This window comes from Lasiosphaeria miniovina (assembly GCF_030549165.1).
Source record: "Lasiosphaeria miniovina strain SMH2392-1A chromosome Unknown B0T26scaffold_2, whole genome shotgun sequence".
NCBI lineage: Eukaryota > Fungi > Ascomycota > Sordariomycetes > Sordariales > Lasiosphaeriaceae > Lasiosphaeria > Lasiosphaeria miniovina.
This window is the reverse complement of record NW_026848221.1, coordinates 1,483,253-1,503,199: the sequence shown is the minus strand read 5'-3', so window position 1 is coordinate 1,503,199 and position 19,947 is coordinate 1,483,253. Positions and strand designations below refer to the sequence as shown.

Genomic DNA, 19,947 nt, shown 5'->3' with positions numbered 1-19,947 from the left:
GTCCGAGGCTTAGGCCGCGGAGAAAAATCAATAACATTTTCTTTTCTTCATTATCTATCCTCCGCACCCCTCCACGAGTCTCGGGCAATACTCCGGAGCTGATGCCCCGTAGAGAGGGGATAGTGACGGTCTCTGTTCCGCTTTGTCTACGGAGGGGGAGGGGGTGTGACACGAAGTCGTGCGTACCGCCGTATCTTGTCTCGCGCAGTCGAGTGCCTCTCTGGCTCGCTTTCTCTCTCCTCTCTTTCCCTCTGCGCTGGCATGCTTAGCCAAATCACTGTTGCGATATTCAATATTACTCATGCTAGGCGATGAGCTGAGCGGGTGGCGAGGACGACTCAATGCACACATGCTGCAGAATTCACGCACACCCTCACCGACTTGACCCAAGTCGAGCCCGCCCCTGGCACAACCGGGAATGTTCCGGTCCTGGGATGCGGGTAGGGAAAGGTAAATGTAGTGTAGTGTATCATGGCCTTAAGTGGCAAGTGACGCTGCGGGATACGTGAATGCTAAGCAATCAAGTGAGTCTTTGCTCTTGGCAACCCGGCCGTGTGTCTGCTCATTTGAGCGTTAATCAGAATAATGCCGAGTGGCTCTGGGCGGCGGCGGCTGTTTAACAGTTACACTGGATATCCAATAGATTGATTGCCGAATCATTGCATGTACGGCATATGGTGGCACCGCACCGCACCACACCACCTGGGGCGAGAGGGCGACGAGCACGAGATGCAGCAAGTGCGCAGCTATCCGGCTATCTGGCTATCTGTCTATCTGTCTATCTGTCTATCTGTCTATCTGTCTATCTGTCTATCTGTCTATCTGTCTATCTGTCTATCTGCATAACCACGCTTCTCTTCCTTCACTCCATCGTGTAGTTAATAATTTGTTGCCTAATTAGACGAAAAATAATCATAGATGGCTAGGCTTGGGAAATGTGGACTCGTACTAGTTGATTGATTGATTGCTGCTTTAGGAAGGATAGATTGCAGGCAGCGGAGCTTGGGACACGGGAATCGACCCAATCCTTGTATTTATTTTTTAGACCCTGTTTAGACTATGTAGAGAAGCTGCGGCCGTACCCAGTCACCCATTCAGTAGTTGGTATGCGCGAAAATAGAGTACCTGTCCACTTACCCTACCTAGATTAATTACGTGCCGCGCCGCACTGCACCGCCTTGTTGGATGCACGCACGCAGAATTATATATACATATATACTCACCTTACCCTTGCACCGTTGCCCCCCCGGCACTCGGCGCTTGGCGGGGTGCTTAGCGGTGCTCCTTTCCCTTTTCTTCTCTCTTTCCTAGGTTGGTAAAAACTAATTGATAGGGAATTATTCAACAATCGGGGCGTGAGCGCGGCGCACTTATTCTCTATACGGAATTAAGTGCTTGCTTACCTTTGGTGAAGCACGACTTGATACCTATCATTATTAATTAAATTATTCGTCAAGTCTCCGAAATCGCCGCAACCAAGGGGGCAACCAGGAGCTTGCTGGTCAGAGAGAGGCGTTTTGGTAATTGGCCCTGACGAGCACCTCTCCTCTGGGGTAATAATCGTTATGAAAATAAAATACAAGGGGGTTTTGTGATAAGCGCCCAGCCTTGTAGTCTAGCCGCGAACCGTGGTTCCTAACCTGCTGTCAGATTCTCGAGAGCGAGCAGGGAGTGCGACGTGGTGGCTCGGCGGCGCGCTGCCCTATCTGACTGATAATTAGGTAGCCAGGGCACTCGCGCGTAATCGCCGACGCAAAACGAAGTGAAGCGAAGCGGGTCGCTGCGAGCGGACGAATCAGTGGTGCTTACTGAACTCTGGGCGCGGGAAGGATTAGATGAGATGAGATGAGATTTGAGATTTGAGATTCGTTGGTTTTTTTTTCCCCGTGTCTTACGGAGTACCTGGGTAGGTAGACTCGGTAGAGATTACTAAGATAAGTTACGAGGGTTATTTCTCCTTTTTGCTGCTAATATCTCCGAGCATGCATGGGCACCAGGACAGAGTCGCACTCCAGTCAGATTCTTTAGTAGGCGTCCGACGTGTTGTACTGAATCCTAAACGGCATCACCGCCGGCTTACCGGGGGAACGACCCAACTCACAAAAAACTGTCGCAACGCAATACGCAGAATATACAGGCAGTTACACAAGCAAATATAGGAGGCTGGTGGGACAATCTATCCGCCACCTGTCTGCGTACGTAAGATAAGGCACGTGCGACAGCGCTTTGGGCGTAGAGTGAGACGGTCAATACCACGTCGGCGACACGTTGGATCGTGTTTTCGCGGGCGGCCAAGGCCCCTCTGTCTAGGTATGGGCTTGTCTTGTGCTGCGGACATGGACAGGACGACTTTTTTTATGGCGGCTTCGGCCAACAATGGGCAAGAATGGCCGGGTCTAGATTGTGACCCTGGAGAGTTGCAGCAGTCATAGTAAGCCCCCCCTCCCCTATATGACGATCTCATGCCGTAGGCGGATATCACGTACGTCTATGCACCAAGGGGGGAGGGGAAGGGTTATCCGGGTCTCACCTTTTCAACACGCACACAGTCGCGCCCACACTCACACGTTCAAGGCCCTAAGAAGCCCCCCTGGACTGAAAGAAGGAATGGAGGCTGACGGGGGTGGGGAGGGGGGGGGGGGAGGAGCGGCGATTTTGTTCCAAATGTGGCACCGCCCGTCGTGTCGTGTACGACCATCCATACGCCACCAAACACAGCAGAGCACAGTACAGTACAGTGGTACCGAATTATTACATGCACACCCCCTTCCGAGGAGAGGCGTGCACGTAAAAATAAGACCCAACGACCGGTCAAGACATCAAAGTCCTATCTGTTTGTCAGTATCTTAACCAAGCAAAAATACCGCCTTGGGCTTATTATTTCGTGATGGGCGCGCTATGCAGGTGAACCCGGCTTCGAAACACGCCAAACCCGGAAAAGGCACTCTGACTGTCCCAAGCCACAGTGAAGTGACTCGTCATATTTTCCATCCCCTTTCTTTTTGTCTTGCCCTGCTATCTACCTGTGATTTACCTCCTTGGGAAGGTGGGCGGGTTTCTGTTTTCGGCCGAACCTGGGACGAAATAAAGATATGTACCTATGTATGCACATTTACATGGGACTGGGCTGGTGATGCCTACACCTAGACAGACCTAGTCAAGATACCCGGGCAGTGACAGTCAGATCCGAAAGAGGGATTGCGACGGGGGGCTTGTCTTGGGTATTGGGGAATGGATTTCACTGTCTGTCGTCTGCCTTCGTACCGACGACTTGCCGCAGTGGTGTTATTCACACCCCCTTTTCCCTATTCACCTCCTCGTGGACGTGTGGACGACTTCGGCAGAAGCAGATCTTGGGACTGACTCCCTCCTTTTGTGTTCTCTGTCTCTGCAGATCGTTTTTGGGTTTTGGGTTTTGATCCGCGTGTGTGGCATGCAGTGCATTTCATTCTCTCTCACCACTCACTAGTCACTCTCAACAAGAATTGCTTTAGCTGTGTGTTGTGTGTGGTGTGCTTGGAATCTGGTCTCCCCCCTTCCCGTCTAATAGGCATTTGTTGTTTTGTCTCTTCGTGTTTTTTTGTGCCCCCCCATCGCGGAACAGCGCTCCCCCCCGTTCCCGTCGCTCCTCGCGGGAGATACCCCCCCCTTCTCTTCTTTTCTCTGACATTGGCAGTACCCACTGTCCTGGTCGACTCAGAGACACAAACACATAGGGAAGGACACAGTAGAGAGAGAGAGAGATAGAGAGAGAGAGAGAGAAACCAAGCACGCCACCCACTACCTCTCTCAACATCGCCTCTATCCTCCTTCCTCTCTCCATCCTCGCTGCTGGCAGGGTGCCGTTAGACCCCCCTTCGCCTTCCCCCATCGGCATCACCCCTAATCCCGACAACAACGACAACAACGACAACAACGGCCATGGACACCCTGACCACCTTCAGCCGCAGCTTCGACAGCGACGTGCACATCGCGTCACTGGCCTTCATCGTCACGGGCCTGCTGTACCGGTTCGCGCACGAGCAGCTCGAGGCGCGCCTGCCCAAGTGGACGCATTTCCCGCAGACGCTGCGCGACCGCATGGCCGTCGAGATGGCCTGCATCCCCGTGCGGTTAGGGCTGATCGTCTTCACCCTGCCCTCAGTGCTGGCCGCCTTCTCGCCCGCCGCCGCCAACTGGTCGGCTGCCGACACGAGGAATGCGTTGGTTGCGTGGTATGTTTTTTTCTCATCTCCTCTGTGTTGGTAAATAGTGGTTAATGAGAAGCAAAGCGCCCTCATGACGGGCGCGTACCTGTTTGACCTGATCATCTACCGCGAAGACATGCTCAGCGTGCTGCACCACATGATGGGGCCGGCGCTGCTGGTGTGGACGCGCACGTGCTTCAGCAGCTTCACGGCGGCGGACGCGCTAGTCTCGCGCAGCCTGATGATGTTCGTCTTCTTCGGGGCGGCCACGGGCGGCATCGCCGCCACGTCGGGCGTGTTCCTGCTGCGCGTCGGCAAGAAGTACCTGGCGCGGCGGCGCCTGTACGGCTGCTTCGCGCTGTGCGTAGCGTGTCTGACCGTCACCACGGTGCTGAGCTGCTACGTCAACGTGCTGTACTTCCTGCACACGTGGGACGAGGCGTTTGCGTATTTCGGCTGGTTCGCCCCGCTGCCTGTCCTGTGGGAGTCGTTCGAGTGCTACCTGCAGTGGCGCTGGCTGCTGCGCTTCTACGAGCTCGAGGCCAAGCTGCGCCAGCCCCGGCGTCAGCATGACCGGAGCAAGACCAGCAGTGGCGGCGACGGCACGGTGCCGCGCAGCGCGTCGCCCGACTCGTCCGACGACCAGGTCATGGCGGTGCCGGTCGCGAACGGGGCCGACGACGCCGACGTGCTGATCCCGTCCGTGTTCCCGCGGTGGACGGTGTCGGTGCTCAAGATGCTCGTGTGGCAGTGGGTGGCGCTCATGTCGGGGCTGTGGTACAAGCTGGTGCAAGACTCGTACTTGGCATGGACGGGCGGCGCGGCAGCAGTGGCCGGCAAGATGGTTGCTGACAAGATTGTTTTCAACGTGACGGCGTAGCGAGATGGGGATGGTATATCTAGCTTGCTTTTCATCTTCTCCTTTTCCCTCTTAAATCTTTCCGGTTCGCTTCGGGGCGTCCCCCAAGGGCAGCTGGAAGCAAGCGCGGGTGGAACAAATTGGGTGGCAAGCAAGCAACCCCTACCTGTCAGTTAATGAAATCCAACAAGGCGCGACGTCATGCCTTGTGAGCACCGTGAGTTAGGTTGGTCTCTAGTTTTCGGCTAGGTAGTTATTGTGTATATATTTCATCTGGAAATAATGATGACGCATGACATATATCTCAGACCTGAGACTTGACCAAGAGTTAGTTATACGCCGGACGAGGCCTTTGCTGTGTTTGGTTTGTTTCCAAAAGTGTAGGCACAGTCTTATCAAATAGCCTTCACACAAAGGCAAAATAGGAGACATCTCATGTGATAATTACCTGAGGCTAGGAATGGTCCCACACTTCAAATTGCCCTCTATATTTCCCAACAACATCTTCCTCATCATTATCTGATCATTTCCACCCATCCAAGAACCGGAAATGCCGATGGGGTTGGCCCAGGAGTGCCAGATTGTAGCCTATCAACTACGCAAAGGCCGGAGTATTCCCTCCTTCATCACCTTTACCTTGAGATGATCAACACGCATCAATGACTTCAGCAAAGGCCGCAACGAGTAGCGACGCCCTGAAGCGCTCCATCTGCGCCGCCTCGAGCGTAATGGCAAACTCCAGATCAGCGCCGTTGCCGCCCTCTTCCGTCTGATATCTCGGCCTCGGCGGAAGGATAACAGCAATCGACGGTATGACAAGTTGCAGACATCTGATGGCCTCGCATTTCATCCCTTCCACAGCCACACCACCACTACGCGCCCCCCAGTCCTTGCCGTAGAGGATTCCCTGGCCCACCCAGCTCGACACATAAAAGTCAAACATGCGCACGTCGGGCCAGCGCAGGGCGCCCACGTCGTCCTGTGCGGCGAGGTAGCGCACCGTGTGCTTGACGCGGGCATTGTCGACACTGCCGATGCCACGGCGCAGTGCGGCCGCCACGCGTGCAAGCGGCACCAGCGACCCGCCGTCGCCCGCTGCCGCCACGAGTGTGCCGCGCGGGATGCCCACCCACGCCACGCCAAACGCGTTGCCGAGCCAGTCACGGCGCAGGGGCGGGCTCACCCTGGTGCGCACGTCGACGGCCATGCCCGTGGTACAAGTCTGGTTGTCGTCTTGTTCTGTCCCAGATCCCCGAGTAGCCCGCCGCCACCACCAGCGAGAGGGAGAAGACAAAGTATCAGGGGGAGGAGTCATGGCCAGTGTGGCAGCGCTCCAGATCAGCGCGCTGAGAACATCGTGGGTCGACACAAAATCGACGCCCAGTCCCAATCGCGGCGCAAGACGGCCGATCTGCGCTTTGAGTCCGGCCAGACTGGCGCCCGATACGCGGTACAGCGTCGTGGCGAGAGTGAAGGGCGGCGAGGGCACAGCACTGGTGACAGGCGGCGGGCGCCGTGCTGTGGGAAGACTCAGGCAGGGGCGGACCACGCGAGCGATAAAGTATTTTACTATCCGCATGGCATGGTAAGATTCAGTACTGGTTGCTGCCGCGTCGGCTGGCGTTTCGATGTAAATGTCCGACGGCTTGGTCACGATATCACTCCCCGCGGCGAGAGGCTTCATAGAGTCCTCGACCAGGGCCTTGCGGTCGATGCGCAGGGGGTTGAGGGCGACAGGCTCGTGCTTCTCGGGGTCGAGATGGCACGAGTCGGCCCAGAGCGCGAGCAGCTCGGCTAGTGAGGCGCCGTCAAAGACGCTGTGATGCACTAGGACGGCCAGCGTGAAGCCGCCGGCAATGCGTGTAGCCTGGGCGCGCAGCACGGGCGCGGGAATGCTACCATGAGGCGGGATCTGGGGGTAGAAGACGCTACCGTTGAGCACACCGATGGGGAAGGAGGCGGCGCGCAGCCCCGCGTAACTCAAGGGGTTCTTCTCGTCGTGGACGTCGTCCGGATCGGACATGCCGTTGTCATTTTCGTTTTCATTGACGATGGTGTCGCGGTACACCAGCATGTCGTTGATGCTGTCGAGCCCGCTCTCAGACAGGCGTATTCGCCCGCTGCCGCTGCCTGGCGACTTGTCCTCGACGACAAACGACGTCAGGTAGGGGATGCTGACTGCAGTGCTACGAAGGCCATTGCGCAGCACATCAAAGGCGCGTGGGTCGGTCGAGGGAAAGCAGAGAATCTGACCAAAGTAGCCGCGTGGCATGAGCTGGTCGAGGGGAGAGAGGTACTGCGGGTCAAAGTCTGGCGCCATGGCGCTTTCTTTTTTCTGTTCTTTTTCTGGGCGAATGGCTGCCATCTAACTCTTTGATGAAATTACAAGCACTGAGTGGTGTGCACAAAAGGAAGGCATGGCCAGTGGAGTGGTGCCACTGGAGATTCGAGAGTGAGTCAGATGGTAGGTGTGAGGGCGAGGGCAGGAACGTTGCGCATTTATATGCACCGATCCAGAACAAATGCCGTCTTATTAGGCTTAGCGGCCCCTCTTGTTTCCTAATACGGTGTAGTGGCATTCCTTTGGTCATTTTGCCTGCTCCTCCACAGCCACTTCACGCAATCCATTAACCCTATGAGTTCAAAACTTCTCACCATCAAATGCTAGGCAACAGAACCAAAGCTGAACCGTCTACTTGACCAAGGCAATTAATATCGGAACAGAAAAGGAGTTGGCGTCGGCAAGGTCTGCAAGTACGAAGAAGAATAAGCCGAAATTGAATCAGCGCTCTCGACTTGGACTTGGCTTTAGAGCCCGAGACCGCGCATGAAGACGACGTCGCCTCCAGACGGCAGGCTGACGCACTTGGCCCCAGTGAGAGACCTCACTTCGCTCAGCATATCGCACATCGGTATCACGTACGCCTCCCCAAAGCTGTCGACCGACACAACGTGGCCGTAGACGAAGCCGTCCTTGGCCCCGACGACCCGTTGGCCGCCATCACGCCGTGTTTGAAGCCACTGCTCGTTAGGACAATCACCACGACGTGCTTTGGCAAGCGCTGTGGCGCGAGTCGCAGCTCCGTGTTTCGAACAGGCCATGGCCCGTCTTTCTCGACTGCCTAATAAGCCTTACTGCCAATAACGCTGGACCCAGTGGACAGCAATTCAACTAGGAGGTTCGGTTTCCACTCGCGGCGATCAATCTCCACCAGTACCCAGTCGCTATTGCGTGGTCTGTGTACCGATCGGCAAAACGTATCAGGCACCCTCCCAATGGTTCTGGTGAAGTCGTGTTTGTCGGGGACGTGGGCCAAAGCACTAGCGGAAACGTCTTCAACGCTCCGGCGTAGCTCGAGACATTCATCGTCGTCATCCGGGCCAGACTCGTCTTCACATTCCTGGTAGAGCTTTCTCAGAGGATGGTGGGCAGTGATGGCGTACAGAGCCGGCAGGGTCCTTTCGGAATGCGTCACCAAAATTAGGCCGCCGATGGTGGCCGCCGAGGAAAGCGAGGCTTCCACGTTGGTGAACTGGACTTTTAGCCTACACAGCGTCTTCCGACAGGCCTTCTCGTCGCCGCGGGTCGACGTCGTGCTAGGGTCGCCGCTTATGAAGGCAAGCGCACAAGGCCATTGTCCACGATTTGCAGCTGAAAGTCGCGCTTCTTGAGGTCTTCTAGCACGTTCTCCTGGTTGAAAAACTTCTTGACTGTCTTGGCAACTCTCTTGTCGCAGTGGACGACAATGTGCGGTTGGGCAGTCTTCTCATCGACCCCTATGTACTTGAGGCTCATGGAGACGTCCGCCGAGTTTGACTTAGCCTTTGAAACAGCCTTCCACAGAGGCTCAGAGTACAGAATCTTCAAATCGATGGAGTCGTCAATCAATTTCTCGGAGATCTCCTTTTGAAACGCTCAGCCCTTGGTATCTGATGAGACTTAAAAGACCTTATGTTTTCCTCCATTGAGGGGAGGACTGGGATCTGTTGCCGAATATCCCGGATCCTTGGTGCTGTCCTAGCCGAGGACTGTAAGAGGGTTGGATGGCTCTCCATAGCTGCTCTGTTGCACGCGATCGAAGTTGACAGCGCATTGAATTGTCTGCTCAATAGGTCTAAATGTACAGAAAAGAACGCTTCCTTATACTCATGGAGAGAGGGCAAGGGAGGCGTTGTAATCAGCCCGAAAGAGGGCATTCCGAATGAAATGAGGACATTCCGAGTCAAGAATGAAGGAAATAACAAAGAATGAAGGAAGCTCAGAGGCATGTCAACCAGGGCCTGTCCAATTCCATGAAAAGTGGGTCAATTCCAGACGACATGCTCTCCAACCCAGGGAGTGTCGCATGAGGCTTCGCGAGTGCGTCTTCGGAAGATTCACAGAGAGTGTCGTCGGGCTGGCTGACAGTAGGCAGCTTGGGAAATTCTGTCTCCATCTTGCCGGCGTCTGGTATACGAGTTGCGTATAGTGTAGAGATGGCGTGTTTGTTGTCAGTGTCGAAATGTTTGAGCAATATTCACGTCACGGGCCGAGAGCCTTGAGCGCGGGTTCATGGGCGGACCCCTCTTCTGAATTCGCCCCAGCCTCAACGGGCATGATGGAAGATGGCCGACCATTGGGTTGCACTGGGCCTTGCACTATTGGATTTGGATTTCGGATGCCGCATGTCAATGTCGCAGTTGCTGAGTTGACGCCCGCATTAGCATTGTACCTTTGGCACAAAGCATTGAAAATATCATCAACACGGCACTCAGTTCAAGCAGATACCCAAGATTCGCATTTCCGCTCTGGGGGGCTGAAAGGGGGCCCGGACTTGATTATCTGCGTGGGGGCTTGAGAGCGAAGCAAGGCACGTCAACATTAATCGTGGCCTAATTATTTGCATCTTGTACAAGGAGAATATTGTCTACACGCTATCTAAGTGCTAAACCTAGCGAGTTTCTCACGCTCGTTCTCATCATTTTTAGAAGAGCAAAGTGTCATATTTATTGATCAGACATCTACTTTCGTGCCTCACTGCGATTCTATCTATTCCCTTGACTAGCTGCCTTTAAATCTAGTTGCATGTGATTCTTTCCTCCAAAGATCTGGGAAGACCCAAATGCCGAATCCCACGCGCACAACTTTTGACACGCATGTTCCAAGGCCGTGAACTGATCTAAAAGAGAAACAAAGAGACAAGAGGGCTTCAGTGGCAAAGTGCTGCCAAAGTCAACACTCACTCCCTGAGCCAAATCCACCACAGGGGCAGACATAATACCGTCAGCATGATCTCATGTAATTATGTGGGCGGCAAAACCGTCATGGTCTAGACGGGCTGCACTGTTTCGTGGCAGTGCAAGGACCATTCGTTCGGTTGATATTTCTGACAACGTAAAGAGCTTCTCATAGAGCGGGTCATCGCCCGGCAGCCCGTATTCCCACAAAATGCATGGAAGGCAGGTCCAGACATCTTGTCGTCTATCGGCATGCCGACGAACTCGTGGAACTCGCAAAATAGGCATGGTTTCTTAGTATGCGTCAACAGGGTAGTCTGAGATGGCGCAGTGTCGTTTCTCAGGAAATGTTGGGATCACCAGGTACCAGTACTGGAAGCAACAGGGATCACCAGGTACCAGTACTGGAAGCAACAGGGCGTAACTGCACGCCGAAAACTGGTAGTTTAAGTGATAGATTTGTTAATGTCTGTGTATCTCTAGAAGACAGAGGGTGGAAGTAGCCTACGGCCACTTATATAGAATCTATGGCCCTGTGCCACCACAGCCACCTTCGTGGATGACCCTCCGTGGCTGATTAGCGCGTCATCCCAACAGGAAACGAGTTCGTCACCGTCCGTCCATTCTTCGATGGCTAGTATGGTGACAGGGTTGAAGTGGACTCCCCCCATGAAGGCACGCACGTGGAGAACGTTCTACACGCATTCCCAGCCATTCGGTTAGTTATTTAGTTGCCTGGGCAATGGAAGAGATTCTGGGTGAAAGGATATACCATGCCTTATAGGCGGTACGATGGCCATCGCAGAGAGCTCCGTCAATGGTGCTGGGCTTGCAGTCGTGGAGCTGGCACTGCGTACGGTTGTGAGGTGCGTACATTGTTGCAGGCGTTTGTTTCGTCCGTCTCCGGGCGTACTGTATCAAGCCACAGGGCAAACCACGGCTACATCCTGTCCTGGTTCGTGGTTGTCGCACGGCCACCATGACACAGGTGGGAGCCGTCCACACGTTCGAATGTTCCACAATCTATGAACCTGTGTGTCGTCCAGTTCCATGTCGCCTCTGGGCTAGTCTTGGGACCCGGGGCTGCGCCGAGGGGTTGGTTCGGATGTGGTGGATGAGAACCACTCCGACACTTGTTCAGGCCCTGACACTTGCTGAGGGTCGTGGCCAGCTGGATCGACGTCTGTCGATGCTGAGCTCGGTGAGGATCATATGGAGGTGTTCCATATAGAAGTGGGCTATCGGTTGCTCAATGAGGGCGGATTGGCTCTTTCGGATAGGAGCACTCGGGTCTGGGGCGAGTAGTATGGCCTAGTTATCCCCCTCACTCTTAAGGAGTTGGTAGTTCTTCCGCCAAAAGTCACCTTTCCAGGCAGTGACGAGATCTTCGGGGCCCTTGTCGGCGCCGAGTCCCAGGTGCCTATTGGTTGTTGTTGACATCAGCCCAGGGGCGGGCGATCTTGAGGTGCCCAAGTGTAAGGCGACGCAAAAGATCGAAACTCGCCGTGCGAGTGTGTTTCTGAAAAGCTGGTTGCTGAATCGAGCGGTGGTAGAACCATGAGAGTGCGCTGAGCTCAGCTAGAGCCAGACTGCACTCGACGTGATGTTGTTGTTGAAATCGGAGGTGTGGTATATAAGAGAAACAAACAATCAAAGAATCAAAAAGGTCAGGGATATAGAGGAGCAGGCGCACGAGATACAGAGCAGAGGCCAAGGCCGAAGCCCTTCTCTGGTCCTGTCTTATTCTCTTCGTTGCTGGAGAGAATTCTAAAAGAGAAAGAAATCAACGGCGATGCTGCTCCTGATATGCACCTTCTCGGGCAGATCAGACTTGTCGTCCTAGACCCCTCTCGGTTGAAATTCGGGGTGCGAGTGTGACAAATTCACTCGTGTTTGTGCTCTCTTCTATGCGTCCTGCCGGGTGCGACTATGTGTTCCCGTGTTTTCTTTTCTGGGTGTTTGTTGCATGGCCCATTTCTCGTCCTCAGCGTCCAATCGTTCCCTCTAATTATTTACCTTGACCCCTTCCCTACATTATCTCGGACGGAGGACGGCAGGCTGATGACCGCTACATTCACAACACACACATTCATTCATACTGCCAACCAGTCTTGGCCCGATCCGATCATCGGTGAGAGAGAGAGAGATGGACCACACGAGGCTCTGCGCCGCAGCGTGCGTGTGTGTGCAGCAGCGTGCCGCCGTCCGTCTAACGTCTTGGCGGTAGCCCAGCTGGGCGTCAGCCACGGCGCAATTCTCCTCCGCCGACTCGCCAATTGGGCCGTTTCAAGACCGCCAGCCTGGTTTTCTTTGCATCTCCCCGACCTGACCGACCCGTGAGAACTAGGGGACCCTAGGCAAGGAAGTTTCTCCACCATACCACAGCCACCCCCGCCCGCAGCGCAGCTGCATGTTTTCGTTTACGGGGTATCATCACTGACAGGACGCCTGCCGGTGACCAAGATGGGAAATGAAAGGGACAAGGAGGAGGCTGAGATGGCGGGGAAGAAAGGAATAAGAAGCGATGAAGGGGTCACCCTGCTCTGAACGGGGTTTGGTTTGTTTGCTGTTGATTAATGTACTTGGTGGTAAAATTATTGGGCAAGATGAAAACAACAGCACTGTCAAAGCTCGCCGTGATAGCCGCGGCTGCCGTTGGCGCTGCCTTGGGCGGCTCCGAGCACGGCCGCGATGCCGAACCCCCAACACACGCCCTGATGATCCGGGGCGCCAGCAACCCGCTCGACGGCCTCGCGCCGGCCGTCGGCGACGCGTTTGCGGACAAGAACAACGGCACGGGGGGCTCTTTGCTAATCTTCGGGCGGCAGACCCTGACGTGCCCGGCTTCGGCGCCGGCGCGGTGCGGGGCGGGGTGCTGCGGGGCGGCGGACAAGTGCTGCACGACGTCGTGCTGTCCCATCGGCAACGCCGGCACGTGCTGCCCGCTGTCCATGGGCGGGTGCTGCCTCACCACGGAGAACTGCGTGCCGCTGCGCGACAAGTGCTGCCCCAAGGACGCCCAGACGTGCGGCGGCTCCTACTGCTGGGCCGCCGGGGCCACGTGCTGCGACGGCGGCTCCTCGGCTTGCGCTGCTGGCTCGACGTGCTGCGGCGCCGGGTGCTGCGCTGCCGGTAAGCAGTGCTGTGGCGCCGGCCAGGGTTGTTGTGATAGTGGCGAGACGTGCTGCCCCGGCGCGTGTAAGTCTCTCTCTCTCTCTCTCTCGCCTCTCTGATACTGGCTGAACATGATATTTAGGCTGCCCGTCTGGCTATGAGTGCTCCACCCGCTACGGCTACTGCAGGCGCAAAACGGCGCCGAGTCCAACGCAACCGACGCAGACGACGCCCACGGCCAGCAGCAAATCGTCAGCGCAGCCGACGGCGCCCAAGCTGACGACGCCGAAGCTGCCCTCGTCTGAGCCGGCCCCAACGACGCCTAAGCTGACGACACCCAAGCTGTCAACACCCGACGCGTCCTCTGCAGCCCCGTCGACGGCCAACACCGCCGTCACCAGTGCCAGTCCCAGCACCAGCATCAGCACAACAGGGTGCCGGACGGCGACAGCGCTAGCGACGGCCACCTCGGCCAACCTGCCGGTAATGGAGTTCAGATATGTCGGCAACGGCATCGTAGACGACGTACGCCGCTTCGCCCCCCCTCCTCTTTCTCTCTCTCTCTCTCTCTCTCTCTTTCCCTCTCCCTCTCCCTCCCCGCTCTTGTTCCTCTCATGTGAATCTCGCATTATCTCCGCACAAACCACAAACCACAGACAGAAGAAAAGACCAAATCCACTAACATCACCCCCGCCTCGATCTCCATGTACGGATAGATCCCCACAAACATCTGCCTCGGCATCGCGCACAAACTCAACCGCCCCTCGCAATCCATCGTCCTCACCTACGCTGGCGACGGGCGGCGGTGCACGCGCGCGCGGGGCCGAGCCTCAGGATGCAGGGGCTGCTGCTCCGGAATCCGCAAACCCGTCGGCTCCCCCAACGCCGGCGACAGCACCGAGTGCGACGAGTTCCCGTTCAAGAGCACGGTCGAGGGCGGGAACTTCACCAACGGCGCGTGGACGCGCTGCGTCGCCGGCTGGCAGAACCAGCTGCAGGGCTATTACCTGTCGTCGTGGTACGCGGATCACGGGATAAAAGGGGGCGATCAGTTCGTGGTGCGTGTCGTCGGGCTGGACTGTGCGGCGGTGAAAGAGGCGGATCTGCAGGGGTGCCGGGCCAGTGGAAGTGGAAGTAGTGGTGGCAGCAGTGGAGTGGTTCCGCGGGACAGCACGGTGCTCGGATCGGGATCCGAGACCTCGGTGCGGCGGTCGCTGGACAACACGACAGACCTGGTAGTGGTGGCGTTTGGCGATCTCGACGGCGGGTCGTTCCAGGCCGTGGCGCGCATGGCGGCAGGCCGGCTGACGCGCGCCACGGTGCTCGACGGCGACGGCGACGAGGTGGCCGCTGTCGGCAGCAGCGACGTCGGCGCCCTGAACGGCGCTGCGGGCCTGCAGCTCGACTTCGACCTCGACGACTATGTTAGCGCTATTGGTTTGCTTGGTGAGACGACCGACACGATGGTCAACCTCACGTGGCAGCTTGATGTGGAAGACGACGGCAGCGCTACTGGCTCGTCTACCTCTATTGCGGCGAACCCGAGTGAGAAATCTGGGGCGGGACGTTGGGAGCCGGCGAGGGGCGTGTCTTGGGCTTCGGGGCTAGTGGTGTCGGGGATGGCGGCGCTTCTGCTTTGTTGATTCGTGTTAATAATAGCCGGCAGAGATGCTGCACGTAGTTACGGTACATATGTCAAAGCGTGAATTGTTTGCACGACCAGACACCAACCCAACCTTCAATAATCTATGCCATACACAACATTGACATGTGTTGAGACAAATCTTGAAGAGCATCTCTGCCAACTTGGTTCACCACGACATTCCATCCTCGCCCGATCATGTCCACAAACATAACAGGTACCTTGAGTGTCGCACCCACGAAAGCAAAGCACGCCAAACTCAGACCCATCCCGTATCCCAACAACAAATCAACAACAGAGCTGCGGTAGAAGGTACGAATAGCATTGGTGTTGCTAATCTCAAAGCAAATAACAATGCGGCCCAACACGGGCCGCCAGGGGTACTAGCTAGGGTGAGACCTCTCAACGAACGGTCTATAAACGCACGAAGAAGAATCCCAACGCTCAAAGACAAAATCCATGTCATCAAAAGAAAAGAAAAACTCCCCATTTCCAGCCGTATATATCTCCTTTTACTGCTCAATGGCGCCGAAGCACGTCTCCATAATGATCCCCGTGATCTGGTAAGGATCGGCGTTGCTCGCGGGTCTCCGGTCCCTGTGTAAGACGCTTGGTTAGCCGATGCCCTTGTAACTGCCATAGCCGAAGTAACATACTCAAAGTAGCCGTATCCCTTGGCGGCGCACTCCCTGGGGATGCGGATCGATGCTCCGCGGTTGGCGACACCGTACGAGAACTGGTCAATAGATCCAGTCTCGTGGCGGCCCGTCAGCCGCTTCTCGTTGCCCACGCCGTACACGGCAATGTGCTCGTGGTGGCGGCCCTCGAGCTTCTTGATGGCAGCCTCGATGTACTTCATGCCGCCCTCGACACGCATCTCCTTGGTCGAGAAGTTGCTGTGCAGGCCAGCGCCGTTCCAGTCGCCGGGGATGGGCTTGGGGTCGAATGATACCTTGGCACCGAACTCCTCAGCCACGCGGTGAAGGAGGAAGCGAGAGAGCCAGAGGTGGTCGCCCACTGTTCAAGACGTTAGACGCGGTTAGGGCTAGGGTTGGCCAAGGCGCGCAAACTCACTCTCAATTCCATCGCAGGGGCCGACCTGGTACTCCCACTGAGCGGGCATGACCTCGGCATTGGTGCCCGAGATCTTGATGTTGGCGTACAGGCAGCACTTGTAGTGGGCCTCGACGATGTCACGCTGGACGACCTTGCCAGCGCCGACACCGCAGTAGTAGGGGCCCTGAGGAGCTGGGTAGCCGTTCTTGGGCCAGCCGTACGGGCGGTCGGTGAGATCCAGTAGAGTGTACTCCTGCTCAAGACCGAACCACGGAATGTGCTCGGCGTGCTTCTCCATCAGCTTGGCCGCCTCGTAGCGGTGGTTGAACTTGTTGGGGGTGCCATCGGCGTTCCAGCACTCGGACAGGACAAGGATGTTGGGATTTCCCCTGAACGGATCCGGGAAGACGGCGACGGGCTGCGGCGACTGTTAGCAGCTGCTCCTACCACCAAGTTGATTTGCGGTATGGCGGAGAGCCAAGGAGCTTGCTTACCTTGAGGTAGACGTCGGAGTTGTCACCAGGGGCCTGGCCGGTCGACGAACCGTCAAAGTTCCAGGTCGGGAGGTCCTTGGGTGTGTAGCCCTCCTTCAGCTCTGGGAGAGTCTAGAAACATGCGGTCAGCACCGTGCCTCTCGGGAGCCAATGCAGGCAAGTATCGCCAAGCAAAAAGGATGCATGTGCGCCACCCATGAAGCCCAATGGCAGCGCATGAGACCTCGGTCGTTGCGTTTTTCGACAGGGGCCGGCTGTTCCTCTCGGACATTTTCCAACGAGGTTTCGGCTCGACTAAGCGGGCGCTGGCGGGGCAGCCGACGAGAATCGAGGTTTCGCAGTGGCGGTTGCTCATGCCGGGTCTGCCATGCTGCACGGCATTGGCGGAGTGGACTCGGTGGGGTGGGGGTGCAAATGAACGGTGTCGTGTGGTGCGAGAAGTCGTCATGGGTCAGTGGGCGAGGGCGAGGCCGGAGCCCTGTGGAAGGGCTGCTCCCATGCGGTCCGTCATTCGCAGGCTCGTGGGACCGGGGGGAGTCTAGGGGGGGTTTCGGTTGGGCCAAAAAATGCCACACCGAGTGCCGCGGATACCGAGTCCCAAAAGAGTCGAAGGTTGGTCGGGAGCGACGACGGAGGCACACGACGGCAGGGAAATAGCATAGAGGAAACCAAAAGGCAACTCACTCTCGACTTGGACCGGACACCACCCTCGCTGTCGATCCAGATGTACTCGACCATGATCTGGCCATTTTGAGGAAGGCGGAGGTACTTCTGGAGGTTCTCCGTGTATGAGGTGAAGGATTCTTGGGTCGCCTACAGCCAGGGATCGGTTAGCTGGACTGGCCCTGACAAGAGCGAAGCGGGCGTTGGGATAGGGCGCCCGAACTGCGGGCTGCGGGCTGCGCTGGAGATAGAGCCGCGGGCGACAGCGATAAAGGAGGGGGGATGAGGGGTTCTCGGGCTTGAATCTCTTGGCTCTTGGGTCAAGAGCAGCGCAGCGGGCAGCCAGGGCCAGGGCCAATGAGAGCGGGGTCGTTGGCTTAATGCGGACAAAACTCACCATTTTCGCGATCTTGTGGGGGGGGAGGGGGGTTGACGAGGGAAACCAAGGAATGAGGATATCTCAATGCTAGAAGACGGCTTCGTGTCCGGTTTTCCAAAAGCTCAAAAGTGTCGCGACGGGGAATCGAAAAAGCAGTTAAGGTTGAAAGAGGTGGAAAACGGACGGAGTCGGGGAGGTAGCGGGGACTGAGGCTTTTTATGTGCTTTCTCTACAGCCGTTCAAGGTGCAGGCTGTGGGAAAGATAAACGCGGCCAGAGATAAGAGAGAAGCTTTCCCGCTGGATGCAGGGGTCTGTGGCTGAGCCGGTGGAGTCCTGGGAACGAGAATGTGGAGGGGTATGGTATCGGCTTCACTTTGGCCTGCTTGGTTTGGGAGCACCCAAGAGAGACTTGCGAGAGACTCACAATGAATGGGTTGCTGGGCGTGTGTCACTCGCCAGACACACTCTCGAGAGTTCACCTCCACGGTTGCGTCTCTTGCCTCGTCTCAGACAACCAGCAAGGTGGGGAGCCAAGGGAGCTTGGTGGGGTGGGAATGCCTGCTTGCCCGCCGATAGGCCAATGCTCTGACAGCCCTGGGGCGCGCAGTGGGTAGTGGCCCGACATCCACAAGGTACCGCACCTCTACAAATCTGAGGTACTCCACTGTGTACTAGAGGTACCACCGAACGGGGGAGCGCCCCACGCGAGCACATGGAAGCGGCGAGGCGACGCGGCGAGGACCTTACTCCCTACTCAAGAGGCCAGGGGCTGGAATCCCGACAGAAATTCCTCAGGGCGAAAGGACCTCGCCGCGCTCAGTTCATACCTGTTGGTGACAGCTGGGGGTTTCAAAAACAGCGCAGTCCTTTCGGCGCTGCGCTACCTGCAGTTTCTTCACATCGTGTGCCGTGGTTTCACTGCCGAGCCGCGTGCACATCTTTTGGCACTCTCGTCTTGGGTTGCCTTTCTATACCGGGGTTGTCCCCGCGCCGCAGCGTGGTCGAACAAAGAACGACACACACGAGAAACCTGAAAAACACGGATTTAAATCATCACCCACTACCCACCAGGGGCCACCCGTGGCCGGCCGGGTCAAGATAAGGTAACGTCTGCCAGGTTGCCCAGCAGGGCCGAGTCCCCGTGAACCGCGAGCGGGATAATGTTTTGCTCGCCGAGGCTCCTCCTTACCTATTGGAGGCTCGTGTACGAGCAACTAGACTACTGGTGCTAGTGCTACTAGCGGTCGTGGTAGTGCCCCTTCCATATCGGGTGATTCCACAGGGCAGACTCGCTCTGGACCATTTGTTGTATATGTATTACTGTATGTGTATGTGGGCGGCCTGGACTCTCTCTCCCTCGGGGCCATGGTTACAGGTCCCCCATCACACCTGTATTGCCTGATATCCCATAGCCCCCAGTGCTACCTTCATATTCATTGCTTTGGGTAGCCATGCCATGCAGACCGCGGTATAACCCTGGTGTGTACGCATATCGTTGAGCGTCCACGCCACTCAAAAAGCCCCGCACTTTCATCCCGAGGACAGAGGACGACGTGAAGGAAATGGCGGGGTTGTCTGTCGTTGACGGCCAGGCCCCCATTCGTTACACAGGTTCCGGTAATATCTAGCCCGCTAGGCGGAATTCGGCTAGCATGTGCCCTCACTCAGGCCGCTGGGTGATCAGCAGACATATCGAAAAAGGCGCCCTTTCAATATTACACATTGCACACGACGATGTCATCCATGTTTCTTGTCCCTCCCCCCCATTGTTCTTTGAGAGCCGCAACGAACAACAGATCTTGATGGGCGCGATGAGGGCTTTTCTTCCGTATCCTTGCACTTGGCCAGTCAGTCTGACCTGACGTGTCGAGAAGAAGAGGGAATTAATCCGTTGCAGACGACAAGGTGTTGTTGGTTGGGAGGAACTAAGTGATGACAGGATGCACACAACACAACAAGCATCTTACGAGACATACGAGACACAGACACGCGGTGTAAGCCGGCGCTGAGTCGAGGAGGAAGGACAAATCGCCGTCAACGTATGTACCCCAGAAAATTTATATGCCACAGTAGGCATCCTGATCCGCAACTCCGTGGGATGGGCTGGTGCATTCCACCCGTAATCCCGAAGTAGTTTACCTCTGGCTGGCCAGCTGAAAATAAGAAAGACGGAATGAAACAAAAATGAAAGGCCAAGATAATATTAAAAAAAAAGCGAGCGAAGAGGTACTTGACAAAGTCGCATGCATACTGTATGTATTTCAGAGATTGGGGGTCATAGTCCCCCAAAAAAGCACAACGACACAACCCAGCAGCAGCAGCCTGCCAGCCGGTG

The 19,947-nt window shown here is 56.3% G+C and overlaps 6 protein-coding genes across 6 annotated transcripts; 3 read left to right on the top strand and 3 right to left on the bottom strand.

Moving 5' to 3' along the window:
- Nucleotides 1-3,960: 3,960 nt before the first annotated feature.
- On the top strand, nucleotides 3,961-4,728 carry B0T26DRAFT_599864 (uncharacterized protein; the record flags this gene model as incomplete). The annotated part of the gene is made up of 2 exons (XM_060435700.1): nucleotides 3,961-4,214; nucleotides 4,272-4,728. Coding segments are annotated over 2 exons (711 nt in total), but the record flags the coding sequence as incomplete, so codon positions are not given.
- A 70-nt stretch (nucleotides 4,729-4,798) lies between these two features.
- On the top strand, nucleotides 4,799-5,348 carry B0T26DRAFT_693260 (uncharacterized protein). The gene has a single exon (XM_060441191.1). The coding sequence runs from the start codon at nucleotides 4,837-4,839 to the stop codon at nucleotides 5,065-5,067; it is 231 nt and encodes a 76-aa protein (XP_060300003.1). The 5' UTR covers nucleotides 4,799-4,836; the 3' UTR covers nucleotides 5,068-5,348.
- Nucleotides 5,349-5,367: 19 nt separating this feature from the next.
- B0T26DRAFT_693259 (uncharacterized protein) lies at nucleotides 5,368-7,507 on the bottom strand. Its single transcript, XM_060441190.1, has one exon. It carries the CDS (start codon nucleotides 7,409-7,411, stop codon nucleotides 5,693-5,695), a length of 1,719 nt encoding a protein of 572 aa, XP_060300002.1. The 5' UTR covers nucleotides 7,412-7,507; the 3' UTR covers nucleotides 5,368-5,692.
- Nucleotides 7,508-7,854: 347 nt separating this feature from the next.
- B0T26DRAFT_671852 (uncharacterized protein) lies at nucleotides 7,855-8,842 on the bottom strand (the record flags this gene model as incomplete). Its single annotated transcript, XM_060439385.1, has 3 exons — nucleotides 7,855-8,108; nucleotides 8,183-8,579; nucleotides 8,675-8,842. The coding sequence occupies 3 exons, from the start codon at nucleotides 8,840-8,842 to the stop codon at nucleotides 7,855-7,857; spliced, it is 819 nt and encodes a 272-aa protein (XP_060300001.1).
- Nucleotides 8,843-12,721: 3,879 nt separating this feature from the next.
- On the top strand, nucleotides 12,722-13,680 carry B0T26DRAFT_118920 (uncharacterized protein). Its single transcript, XM_060433319.1, has one exon. The coding sequence runs from the start codon at nucleotides 12,840-12,842 to the stop codon at nucleotides 13,494-13,496; it is 657 nt and encodes a 218-aa protein (XP_060300000.1). The 5' UTR covers nucleotides 12,722-12,839; the 3' UTR covers nucleotides 13,497-13,680.
- A 1,851-nt stretch (nucleotides 13,681-15,531) lies between these two features.
- On the bottom strand, nucleotides 15,532-17,632 carry B0T26DRAFT_747505 (uncharacterized protein; the record flags this gene model as incomplete). The annotated part of the gene is made up of 6 exons (XM_060444852.1): nucleotides 15,532-15,616; nucleotides 15,676-16,036; nucleotides 16,094-16,493; nucleotides 16,570-16,680; nucleotides 17,254-17,382; nucleotides 17,456-17,632. 6 exons carry the CDS (start codon nucleotides 17,630-17,632, stop codon nucleotides 15,532-15,534), a joined length of 1,263 nt encoding a protein of 420 aa, XP_060299999.1.
- Nucleotides 17,633-19,947: the final 2,315 nt, after the last annotated feature.

Coding starts and splice junctions, on each gene's coding strand:
- B0T26DRAFT_693260 (XM_060441191.1), top strand. CDS start 4,837: ATGGCGGTGCCGGTCGCGAACGGGGCCGACGACGCCGACGTGCTGATC.
- B0T26DRAFT_693259 (XM_060441190.1), bottom strand. CDS start 7,411: ATGGCAGCCATTCGCCCAGAAAAAGAACAGAAAAAAGAAAGCGCCATG.
- B0T26DRAFT_118920 (XM_060433319.1), top strand. CDS start 12,840: ATGTACTTGGTGGTAAAATTATTGGGCAAGATGAAAACAACAGCACTG.